The 13,417-nt window shown below is 39.4% G+C and overlaps 1 protein-coding gene across 1 annotated transcript in view; it reads left to right on the top strand.

Annotated features, from left to right (window-relative positions):
- Positions 1-13,417, top strand: part of PHLDB2 (pleckstrin homology like domain family B member 2) — a 247,524-nt gene that overhangs the window by 108,933 nt on the left and 125,174 nt on the right. The window contains 1 exon segment of the mRNA XM_021070391.1: positions 4,999-5,113. Within this exon segment, the coding sequence (XP_020926050.1) occupies positions 5,047-5,113 (67 nt within the window). The 5' untranslated portion in view covers positions 4,999-5,046.

Below are 13,417 nucleotides of genomic sequence, written 5' to 3'. Positions count from 1 at the left end.
TTCTGAGCTTTAATTGTATTATTGGTAAAATGAGGAGAAATTACCTAATATGTATGCGTTTGTGGTGAAGATTAAAGGAGATGAAGCAGGTAAATCACTTAACACAGTGCTTAGCATATGAATCTTCAAAGGTAATGGCTTTTTTTATTATCTGACCCTCAGCAGTATTCATCAATCTTGTTCTGTCAATAATCTTCAGACCTTATTTCTTTTTTTTTTTTAACAGCTTACTGAGATATAATTCCCCTACCATATAATTCACCCATTTAAAGTAAAGAATTCAGTTTTTAAATCTCGGCGGAGTTGTCTGCAATCTACTTTTAGAACATTTTCGTCAACCTCCCAAAGAAACTTTACACCCGTTGGTAGTTGCTGCCTTACGCCTCTTCCGCCACTTCCCCATAAACAGCTCCAGGCCACCACCAATCTACTTTCTGTCTCTGTAGACTTGCCTATTCTGGACATTTCCTAGGAATGGAATCATACAATATGTGATCCTTTGTGACTGGCTTCTTGCACTGAGCCTGGTGTTTTCGAGGTTCATCTATGTCAGAGCATGTGTCAGAGCTTTCTTCCTTTTTATGGCCAAATAATATTCTGTTGTACAAATATACCATATTTTTTTATCCATTCACCAGTTGAAGGATAGTGAATATCCTTCTACTTTTGGCTATTGTGAATAATGATGATATGAACATACCTCATTGTAGTTTTGATTTTCATTTCTCTAATAATTAGTGGTGTTGAGCATCTTCTCGTGTGCTTTTGGCCATACGTCTATCTTCTTTGGAGACATGTCTGTTTAGATCTTCTGACCATTTTTTAATTGGGTTGTTTGGTTTTTGATATAAAGCTTGATGAGATGTTTTTATATTTTGGAGATTAATCCTTTGTTGATTGCTTTGTTTGCAAAGATTTTCTCCCATTCTGTGGATTGCCTTTTCCTTTAGTTTTTGGTTTCCTTTGCCGTGCAAAAACTTAAGTTTAGGAGTTCCCGTCGTGGCGCAGTGGTTAACGAATCCGACTAGGAACCATGAGGTTGCGGGTTCGATCCCTGCCCTTGCTCAGTGGGTTAACGATCCGGCATTGCCGTGAGCTGTGGTGTAGGTCGCAGACGCGGCTCGGATCCTGCGTTGCTGTGCCTCTGGCGTAGGCCGGTGGCTACAGCTCCGATTCGACCCCTAGCCTGGGAACCTCCATATGCCGAGGGAGTGGCCCAAGAAATAGCAACAACAACAACAATAACAACAAAAGACAAAAGAAAAAAAAAAAAACTTAAGTTTAATTAGATCCCATTTGTTTATTTTTGTTTTTGTTACTCCAAAAAGTGTACCAAGAAAATATTGCTGTGATTTATGTCAAAGTGTATTCTGCCTAGGTTTTCCTCTAACAGTTTTATAGTATCCAGTCTTATGTTTAGGTCTTTAACCTATTTTGAGATTATTTTTATGTAAGGTGTTACAGGGTGTTCTAATTTCATTCTTTTACATGCAGCTGTTCAATTTTCCCAGCACCACTTATTGAAAAGGCTGTCTTTTCGCCATTGTATATTTTTGCCTCCGTTGTTGTAGATTACTTGACCATAGGTGCATGGGTTTATTTCTGGGCTTTCTATGCTGTTCCACTGATTTATATTTCTGTTTTTGTGCCTGTTCCATACCGTTTTGATGACTGTAGCTTTGTAGTAAAGTCTGAAGTTGGAGAGCTTGATTCCTCCAGCTCCATTTTTCTTTCTCAGGATTGCTTTGGCTGTTCGGGGTCTTTTGTGTTTCCGTATAAATTTAAAAAACTTTTGTTCTAGGTCTGTGAAAAATGTCATTGGTAATTTGATAGGGATTGTGCTGAATCTATAGATTGCCTTGGGTAGCATAGCAGTTTTAACAATGTTGATTCCTCCAACCCAGAAGCATGGTGCATCGTTCCATCTGTTTGTGTCACTTTCAGTTTCCTTTGTCAGTGCCTTATGGGTTTCAGAGTACAGGTTTTTTGCCTATTTAGGTAGGTTTATTCCCAGGTGTTTTATTTTCTTTGATACAATGGTAAATGGGATTGTTTTATTAATTTCTCTTTCTGATCTTTTGTTGTTAGTATATAGGAATGCAAGAGATTTCTGTGTATTAATTTTGTATCCTGCAACTTTACCAAAGTCATTGATAAGCTCTAGTAGTTTTCTGGTAGTATCTTTAGGATTTTCTATATATAGCATCATATCATCCACAAACAACAACAGTTCTACTTCTTCTTTTCCAATTTGGATTCCTTTTATTTCTTTTCCTTCTCTGATTGCCATGGCTATAACTTCCACAGCTATGTTAAATGAAAGTGGTTAGAGAGAACATCCTTGTTTTTTTCTCTGCTCTTAGTGGGAAAGTCTCCAGCTTTTCACCATTGAAATTGATGTTAGCTGTGGGTTTGTCATACATGGCCTTTATTATGTTTAGGTAGCTTCCCCTCTATGCCCACTTTATGGAGAGTTTTTATCAAAGATGGGGATTAAATTTTATCAAAAGCTTTTTCTAAATGTATTGAGAGGATCGGAAGATTTTTATTTTCCAATTGGTTAATGTACTGTATCACACTGATTGATTTGCATATATTGAGGAATCCTTGCATCCTTGGGATATAACCCACTTGATCATGGTGTATGATCCTCCTTTTAATATATTTTGGATTTGTTTTTTTATTATTTTGTTAAGGATTTTTACATCTATATCCATCAGTTATGGTCTGTAATTATCTTTTTGTGTATGTGTGGTTATTTTGTCCGGTTTTGTTATCAGAGTGTGGTGGCCTCATAGAATGAACTTGGGACTATTCTTTCCTCTGAAATTTTTTGGAAGAGTTTCAGAAAGGTAGGTGTTAATTCTTCTCTAAATATTTGATAGAATTCACCTGTGAAGCCATCTGGTCCTGGACTTTTGTCCTTTGGGAGTTTTTAAATCACAGTTTCAATTTAAGAACTTATGATTGGTCTATTCGTATTTTCTGTTTCTTCCTGGTTCAGTCTTGAAAGGTTGTACCTTTCTAAGAATTTGTCCATTTCTTCTAGGTTGTCCATTTTATTGTCATATAATAGTTGCTTATGATTCTTTGTATTTCTGAGCTGTCAGTTGTAGTTTCTCCTTTTTCATTTCTAATTTTATTGATTTGAGCCGTCTCCCTTTTTTTCTTGATGAGTCTGACTAAAGGCTCATCAAAAATTTTTTAATCTTTTCAAAGAACCCAGTCTTTTTTTTTTTTTTTTTTTTGTCTTTTGTTGTTGTTGCTGCTGTTGTTGCTATTTCTTGGGCCGCTCCCGCGGCATATGGAGGTTCCCAGGCTAGGGGTCTAATCGGAGCTGTAGCCACCGGCCTACGCCAGAGCCACAGCAATTCAGGATCCGAGCCGCGTCTGCAACCTACACCACAGCTCACGGCAACGCCGGATCGTTAACCCACTGAGCAAGGGCAGGGACCGAACCCGCAACCTCATGGTTCCTAGTCGGATTTGTTAACCACTGCGCCACGATGGGAACTCCAGAACCCAGTCTTTTAGTTTCATTGATCTTTCCTATTGTTTTCTTCATCTCTTATCTCATTTATTTCTGCTCTGACCTTTACAATTTCTTTCACTTTACTAACTTTGTGTTTTATCTGTTCTTTCTCTGGTTGCTTTAGGTGTAGGGTTGGGTTGTTTATTTGAGACAAAATCCCCTGCTCCTAACTCTTTCTGCCACACAGCTCTTAATCTACTTATGTATCTATCCTTATCTTCTTTCCTTCATCAACATCCTCTTGAAATGAGGAATCTATCCTTTAGTCAAGGCCAACCCTCCCACTGTAAGATGATCACCCCCTCTCTCTTTTCCCAGAAACTTGCTCCATCACTTAATCTATTTTCTCCTAGATCTTTTTTCCTTTCTATTTCACTCAGCCCATGAACCAGCCTAGCTTGCTCCCTCTCATTTTGAAGAAAAGCAAAACTTCTCAAGATTATCATCCTCTAAATATACATCTCTAGCCATGACCACGATTTCACTTGGATGATCTGCAGACATACTCCAACTCAGTATGTCCAAAATGGAATTCTCATCCTCACTACATATCTTAGCCTTGGTGTCATTGTGGAAATCAAATGAGAATTATTTGGCATTGTAGGTACACAGCAAATGGAAGCCCTAACATGATGGCAGGACCACACTATCTTCTTTTTTTTTTTTTTGTCTTTCTGCCTTTCCTAGGGCTGCTCCCAAGGCATTTGGAGGTTCCCAGGCTAGGGGTCTAATCAGAGATGTAGCCGATGGCCCACACCAGAGCCACAGCAATGCAGGATCCGAGTCACTTTTGCGACCTATACCATAGCTCACGGCAACGCCAGATCCTTAACCCACTGAGAAGGCCAGGGATCAAACCCACAACCTCATGGTTCCTAGTCAGATTCATTAACCACTGAGCCACGACAGGAACTCCAGGACCACACTATCTTCTGAGCAACCCCAAGTCTGCAAAGAAAACTGGATATATTATAGCTGTGGAAGGTCTGACTTAAAATCAGGAGCTCCTTGGTGAACTCCTAAGAGCAAGGACACTGGTTTCCTTTTCTATAATATGAGATTTTATAAGAATTAAAAGATATAATAAAGATAAAGTACCTAACAGGATGGCTGGTAAATAATAAGCATGGAATATAAACCCAACAGAAACAACATTAAAAAATTGATTCTTCTCTTAGTCTAAATATTGCCCATTGCTTGTTTGTCAGTATTCACATTTTTTAATCTATAATTTTTTATCCAAAAGTGTGCTTTTTTGGTGGTGGTTTGTGGTGAAGGTGTTTAAATTTTGTCATTCTAAAGGATAGTCAGCAGTGGGAAAATAGGTTGATCCAGGATATCTGATTTTCAATTTCAATAGCACCTAATGTTCCCCTGGTGTTAGGGCTGCTGACCTTCAGTTTTCAGAGATCACCTCGGCTTCGAGCTGTTCACTCATGGCACCTCTCTTTTCTTGCTGAGCACAGGCTGGCATCAATCCCATTTTCTCCTTTGAGATCCTGCAGAAGATCCTAATGGAGGAGGATAATGCCCAGAGAGAGGAGCCCAAGGAGGATGAAGTTGGTGATGGGCAACATGTCGGTGAGAACTCTCTTGGTGTTTACTTTATCCTTAGAGGTTTTCATTAAATATTTATGAATATGTACTCTCCACCATGTATGCTGGGAATGGCATTTCCCAGCTTAAATCCTGAAGTCCAGCAAACATCAGGAAGATAGCCTAAGGCTGTCAACCCTAGCCTGGAGCTTTGGCCATGTGCCACTGAAGACATGCTGAGGTTTTGTTTGGACTAGATACTGAGTGACAGGCAGGTCAAAGCAGCTGATGTGGAGAGGTCTTTTCCAGTGACTCATCAATCATTCAGAAATCAGGACGCATACAAAAAGGGGTAGGATGAGATGCAGAGAGAAAGGCACGAACGTTTTAGCTGCTCTAGGAGAGCAACTGATCCTACTGATCCTTCCAAAAGGAATGCGGCTCCAACCCAGCTACTCCTGATTCATGGGCTCGTGGTGCTGTTTGGCACCTTGGTAATGTGTTCCCCGGCATTCAACAAAAAAAGTGAATTCATAAAATGTGTATTTTCCACCTTTTTTAAAAAAATTATGCATCGGATGGTCAAGTTATGGTGGAGTGGGGGAGGGAAAAGTGTGCTCAGGGAAGTGCTGGGGAACTGGCGAAGTCAGCCTCGCCAGTGAGAGCTGATATTCCTCCTCTATTAAGGGAGGGTGGCTTCAAGCTAGATTTACTTTTTCATTTACTTGCTGTGCTATGTTCTAGACACAGGAATTAAAATAAAAACTCTTGGGCTAATGAAGTTTCTCCAGAGAAACGGAACCAGTAGGACATTTATGTGTACGTAGAGAGAAATAGACCTGGGGAGGGAGGGATTTTAAAGAATTGTTTCACATGGGTGGAGCTGGCAAATCTGAAATCTGTAGGGCAGCCCCGAAGGCTGAAAATTCAGGCGAAAGTTAATGCTGCAGTCTTGAACCCAGGTTCCAGTGGAACAGGCTGGAAACTGAGGTAGTGTTTCTAGGTTGCAGTCTTGAGAATTCCTTCTTTAGAAAACCTCGATCTGTGTTCTTAAGCTCTGAACTGCTGGATGAGACCCAGTCATGTTATGAAAGGTAATTTGCTTTACTCAAAATCTACTGATTTAAATGCTAATCATATCTAAAAACATGGTCACAGCAACATCCAGATTGGTGTTAAACCAAAAAAAAATTAGCCACCACAACCTCTTACCTAAGGGAGTTTATGTCTTCAGCAGAGACAAAAGATAAAACAGAAAATTAGCAATCCAGTAACAGCAAGTACTTTAGCTCCTAACCAAGACCTAAGATGGAGTTCTGAAAAGCTTTCTGAAATGTGTGATTCCTTAACTGACTATTTCTGGTTATGAGGAAAGAGATGAAGGAATATGTGTGAATAACTGCAAGTTGTTTACTATGGTTGAAATCTCCCCTCCATCGGGAGAGGGGAGAGAAAAGGGTGAGCAAGGGTGAGGAAATAACCTGAAGTAAATCTATGACTTACTTTTTTGCGTATTTGTTTAATGCTAAACCAAGGATTGTGGATTTATTTTATCCTCAGGTCTTGGAGAAGTCACTGGAGATTTCTTAAGCATTGAAATGATGAAATTAGATTTCTAGTATTCAAGACCAGTTATGTAATTATTCAACAAGTAATTTATGGTGTCTGTCATGAATGAAGGACGGTGGGAGGCACTTGGGTGTATAATGGTGAACAACGCAGAAGGGTTCCTGACCTCACAAAGTTTAGGGGTTAGGGTGGGGGAGGTGAGGGAATGAGGGAAAAAAAACAACAAATAAAATAATTATAAATTTTAATTAGCGCTATTGAGAACAGAGGCTTGATTTAGAAGCTTATAATTCCATTGTCTGCCTACTCCCATCCCACCCGGCCATCACATCTCTACCATAAGTGCAAGCTTTAGATACTGAGTAATCCCTCAGCAATTTTCCTATACATTCTCTCCTTTCTTATACTAAAGGTGGGGGCAGTTTAAATGGAAAACAAGGAATTGACATTTCCAATAGGATCAAAGCACTTGGAACTCATTCTGGAGTTCCCTGGTGCTATAGTGGGTCGAAGATCTGGTGTCGTCACTGCTGTGATTCAGGTTCAATCCCTGGGCTGGAAACACTGCATGCTGACTCCAAGTGTGGTGGGCGTGGCTAAAAAAAAAAAGAGAGTTCCCTTCGTGGTTCAGTGGTAAATGAACCCAACTAACATCCATGAGGACTCAGGTTTGATCCCAGCTTCGCTCAGTGGGTTAAGGATCTGGCATTGCCGTGAACCGTGGTGTAGGTCACAGATGTGGCCCCAATCCTGCTTTGCTGTGGCTCTGGGGTAGGCCGGTGGCTACAACTCCAATTGGACCCCTAGCCCGGGAACCTCCATATGCTGTGGATGTGGCCCTAAAAAGAAAAAGACAAAAAAAAAAAAAAAAAAAAAAAAAAGGCATTCAGCTATTTACAAAGTCATAGGGAATTGCATATAGATACTAACAGCCCATGAGAGATAAAACTATCGTTTGAAGACAAACTACCAGAGGGTTATTCATTTGAAATAATGTTGCCCTCTACTCATATGGATCCTTTCAAATTACCTGTGTAAGGAATTTTCCACCTGGATAGTCACGTGGATTAACTCATGAGCCGGAAAGGAGGAAGGACAAAACTAGCTTGTGGGACAGGTAAACAGTAAACCACAGCAGGGCATGTCTTGATAGCATTGCCTATGAATCTCAGCAGGCTAGAGGAATGAGGAGCGCTTAGGCGAGCTTCCTCCCACCAGCCCTCCAGTTGTTGGGCTCCTCAGAGCTTATCTGGGCTTTTTGGAGAGGAACCAGAGGGAGAGCCACAGAAAGACGGTGGAAGGAAATGCACCCTTTAGTCAGAGATGTATTTGCCTTCTTGACTAGCAAATTCATTTCCATACGTGCAGCTTTCCACTTGTGAGTTCTTAGGTTGATGCTCTTTTATAAAGTTACCTTTCAACATTAACATTAAAGGTATAGTGTATCCATGTTCCCATGTTAAAGTTCTGGGGATTCTTTTTGTTTGGTTGGTTGGTTTTTGTTTTTTTTAGGGCCACACCCGGAGGCATTTGGATGTTCCCAGGCCAGGGGTTGAATCAGAGCTGTAAGCTGCTGGCCTATACCACAGCCACAGCAACTCGGGATCCCAGCCTCATTTGCGACCTGTGCTGCAGCTCACTGCAATGCAGGATCCTTAACCCACTGAGTGAGGCCAAGGATCAAACCTGAATCCTCACAGATACTAGTTGCATTCATTACTGCTGAGCCACAACAGGAACTCCTAAGCTCTGGAGATTCTTATGTTAATCTCATAAATGTAATTCCTATACCTTGGGACTCAACATCTTGAGATGAACAATAAGAGAAGGACTTTTGAAATAGAGCTCCTTTTTGTTCCCATTTGAGAAACTCAATAAATGAATTTGGATCATCTACTTTAGTCATATCTGTAACTCATAAAATGTCTAGTTCTTGTGAATAGCCAGAAATTCAAATGAGTCTAAAAGAACTGTACTGTCATAAATACCACAATCTGTATTTCAAAAATAGTTGCTTCAAACAACTATTTAGAACTTTTTGAGCACTGATACTAAGTCTGTAGCAAGAGACAGGTGGTATATAATAGTGTTTTACTACGAGTTCCCGAGGTGGTGCAGTGGTTAACGATCCGACTAGGAACCATGAGGTTGCAGGTTCAATCCCTGGCCTCTCTCAGTGGGTTAAGGATCCAGCACTGCCGTGAGCTGTGGTGTGGGTCGCAGATGTGGCTTGGATCTCACGTTGCTATGGCTCTGGCATAGGCCAGTGGCTACAGCTCCCACTGGACCCCTAGCCTGGGAACCTCCTTATGCCGTGGGAGTGGCCCTAGAAAAGACAAAATAATAATAATAATAATAATAATAATAATAATAATAATTTTTACCAGCACTCTCAACAGTACACGTGAGAGAAATTATCCCCATAATGCGAAATCGTTAAAAAGGTCAAGGAAGTAGCCTTAAGCCCTTGGTGACATAACTGGTTCATTGGAATATTAAGTCACTGAAACTCCAGTTCAACACTTGACCATAATAGCCAAAAGGTACTTTTTTTTTTTGCCTTTTTTAGGGCCGCACCCACAGCATATAGAAATTGCCAAGCTGGTGATTGAATTGAAGCCACAGCTGCCAGCCTACGCCACAGCCACAGCAACACAAGATCCAAGTCATGTCTGTGACCTACACCACAGCTCAGGGCAACACCAGATCCTTAACCCACTGGGCAAGGCCAGGGATTGAACCTGTGTATTCATGGATACTAGTTTGGTTCATTACTACTGAGCCATGAAGGGAACTCCTGAAATTCATATCTATTTCATACTTATTTCTGTGAGAATTCAGGATCTGTAACTATGGCGTCATCCTAAGATGAAAAAAAAATGGGTCAGGAATGGGCAGAGAGATTCAATATCTTAACTGGGCTTGTAGTGAATATTCAAGTGAGGACTGATAGCTTTGTTTAACATATTAGGAAACAGAATCTGGACCACTTTAGGAGGTCTTTATTTTTTTGTTTTTCGATTTTATTAGAGCATAGCTGATTTATAATGTTGTGTTAGTTTCAGGTGTACAGCAAAGTGATTCAGTTATACATATATCCATTTTTCTTCAGTTTCTTTTCCCTTATAGACAATTACAGAATACTGAGTAACATTCCTTGTGCTGCTATACAGTATGAAATCTTTAAATTCTGTGACTAGAGCTCATCTTTCTCTTTCATCCTAACCCTGTATAATCAGTTTCCACTTCCCACATGGCCATTGGCTCTTCCTGTATTTGTCAGGCAAGGAGGAGCCAGCGTAAGTTTAGAGCAAGGAAATGACATAATTAAAATGGTATTAGACATGAAATCTAAAATTCAGGCTCCATTTCTCCCCTCCCCCAGATCTGGCCCCAGCTCCCTGGATCTTATCTCCCAAGCCTCACTCTGTGTCCTGTGGCTTTACCACATCCCTAAACTGCCCTGGCTTTACCATCCCCCAACTTTGTTCATGCGGTCTCCTCTCCTGGAAGCCTGTTCTTTCAATACGAAGGCCACACATGTTGTCTGCCCTGATAGACTCATGGTGCAGGGAAACTCCTCTAAACTCATTGGTATCATTTTCTTATATTTTGTATTCTGTGATCATATTACAGTTACATGCTAGGCAGTAAATTCCTTATATACAGACATACAGCACATATCTTATCTCTACTTCCCATCTATCCAGAGAGAGTAGATTCTTAGTAAATTTTCCTTTGTATTTACTATGCCTCATGTTCTGAGTCCTGTGGAAGAGAGTAGATTCTTAGTAAATTTTCCTTTGTGGAAGAGAGTAGATTCTTAGTAAATTTTCCTTTGTGGAAGAGAGTAGATTCTTAGTAAATTTGCCTTTGTGTTTACTATGCCTCATGTTCTGAGTCCTGGAGCCTGCTCTGACTGGTCAGAAGTCTTCAGTGCAGTTAAGTCTGTATATATCTGACACGTAAATTTGAACACTTATCCCTGCGAAACATAGCTCTAAAATAAACAAACAAACAAATATTATATTAAGGGGGAATTTGAAATAACTGGAAAGATGGTGAAAGTTAAATGAAAGGAAAATTAAAGAGGAGTAACTGAGTTTCTGGCAATATCAAGGATTACCACTGATAGAGCACTGGTTTTTTCCTGTGATGAGCAGATAAGCTACAAAGAAAACTCCTTGTTTTAAGTCTGCCATGCAGGAAAAGTAGACCAGTTCAGGTTCCTCAAGTGATTAGAAAAGTAAGCCAGATAAACATAGCTGGGATAGGTTAATCTAAAGGACACACACACACACATACACACTGTTATCCTGTTCTTGCCTAATGCCAATACAAACTCACAGAAGAAATTGGCGGCAGGACAGAAAGAAACATTTTGATGCAGAAATTAATAGTTTCAAATGTATTTAAATTATTCTCATAATCAGAGAGCCAAGCTTACAATAGTTTGAACATAAAGCAGCACCTGGGGATAAATTTCCGCTTTAATTAATTTTCTGGTGTTAACTTGAAGACCCAGAGTGTTATTTATACTTAATATACTTTAATATATATATGAGAACATAGGGTGAAATCCAAGTATCCAATAAAATTATTGGAATAAGAATGCATTGAAGGAGTTCCCTCTGTGTTGCAACAGGTTAATGATCTGACAAAGTCTCTGTGGTGGCCTGGGTTTGATCCCTGGCCTGGCACAGTGGGTTAAGGTTCTGGTTTTGCCACAGCTGTGGTGTAGGTCACAGCTGTGGCTTGGATTCAATTCTTGGCTCAAGAACTTCCATATGTTGTGAATGTGGTCATTTAAAAAAAAAAAAGAATGCACTGAAGATATAAAAAAAGGTAATATAAAAACCTTTATTACAATAATTTATAACTTAATTTTTAGTAGTACAATATAATTGTACTACTATATATTATAAATTGTAATTTATAATAGTACAATAGTTTAATATTTAATTTGACACTGTGCTTCCTTACAACCAGGATACAAAGGGAAGCACTGGTTTACAAAGTTCTCCTAAACAATGATTGCAAATCCAATGTGAAAACAGATGAAAGTACCTTAGAAATTAAAGTACAAGGATTTTTTGAGAAAGGATATTTATCCTACTACTAAATTCTAAAAGGAGTTTATGAAGTGGAATTCAACTTCTATAAAGCAGTACAACACAGCGTTGATGTCATTGACAGCAGTTCCAGAGAAGGGCAAGAGTGGTCAGAAACTACTCTTTTGATGAGGACATTATGCTAAGTGAAATAAGCCAGGCACAGAAAGAAAGGGGGAAAAAAAAAACAAAACTGGATGATCTCACTTACATGTGGAACTTCAAAAAGCTGATTGCATACAAACTGAGTGTGGAAAGGTGGTTACCAAGGACAAGGAAGTGGAGGAAATGGGGGAGATGTTTGTTAAAGATACAAAGTTGCAATTAAAGGACAAGTAAGTCTAGGGATCTAATGTGATAGCATGATGACTATAGTTAATAATATTGTGTTGAATATTGGAAATTTGAAGAAAGTGGATTTTAGGTGTTATACACACAAAAAAGATAACTGCATGAGGAAATATGTTATTAGCTTGACTGTAGCAATCATTTCATTATATTATGTTCATCAACTATTCATGTTGTACACCTTAAATATACACCATTTTCATTAAAAAAAGAAAATAATTATTTTAAAAACTACACTTTTGACTAATCCCTGGGGGCTATCTATCTCCTGTGCAAAGAATGGTGATTTTATTATCACATCAATTCATAAAAATATGAGTTGGGTGTTATCAGCCCCATTTTTCAGAATACTTCTTAGTGAAAGTAAATAATACACTCAAATTACCTGACTAATAAAGGGGCAGAGTCAGGGTTTAAAGCTAGGTCTCCCTGACTGCAAAATCAATGATCTTTCCACTGTACTTTGCAAATAAAAACGTCTTGATTTTTTTATAGGTGAAACAGTAAAGATAACTTTAGTACAAATACTTATTCCATAAATTGGGCTGGGGTTGACAATGACCAAGTTGATAGTGTCAAAGATTTGTTAGGCTATTACTGCAGGGAGAGGAAAAGATGTACAGATTCAGGATATGAGCTAATCAAGTCCAAGCAGTCTTGGCTAATGAAAACTAATTCCAAATGACATAATCCATAAATAATTCATAATATCACTGTGTGCAACACTTCACCTTTCCCCACCCGAGAGGGGTGGATACAGAAAAGTATCATTAGGTACTGTAATCACTACAGATCCTAGAAAAGGAAGAGGGAAGGAAGTTCTGCTGTGTAGTTTACAAACACAATATCCCTGGTGGACCTGAGGGCATGGCAGACGGAGAAGGTGTGGCAAGCTGTGACTAAATAGGGTACTTTATTTTAAAGAATCCAGGAAATGGGAGTTCCCGTTGTGGCTCAGCGGAAAGGAATCTGACTAGCATTCATGACGATGCAGGTTCGATGCCTGATCTTGCTCAGTGGGTTGGGGATCCGGCATTGCCATGGGCTGTGGTGTAGGTCACAGACATAGCTCAGATCCCATGTTGCTGTGGCTGTGGTGTAGACTGGCAGCTACAGCTCCAATTCGACCCCTAGTCTGGAACCTCCACATGCCTTGGGTGGGGCCCTTTTAAAAAGACAAAAGAATAAAATAAAGAAAAATTAAAAAAAATAAAGAACCTAGGAAATGAAAAAAAAGAAAGAGCTCATGTCTTTTTTCTTCTTTCTATTTTATTTATTATTATTTATTTATTTATTTATTTATTTACTTTTGTCTTTTTGC

This window comes from Sus scrofa, chromosome 13 (genome assembly GCF_000003025.6).
Source record: "Sus scrofa isolate TJ Tabasco breed Duroc chromosome 13, Sscrofa11.1, whole genome shotgun sequence".
NCBI classification, from domain to species: Eukaryota; Metazoa; Chordata; class Mammalia; order Artiodactyla; family Suidae; genus Sus; species Sus scrofa.
Note: the sequence above shows the minus strand (reverse complement) of the source record. Positions and strands in the feature narration are given on the sequence as shown.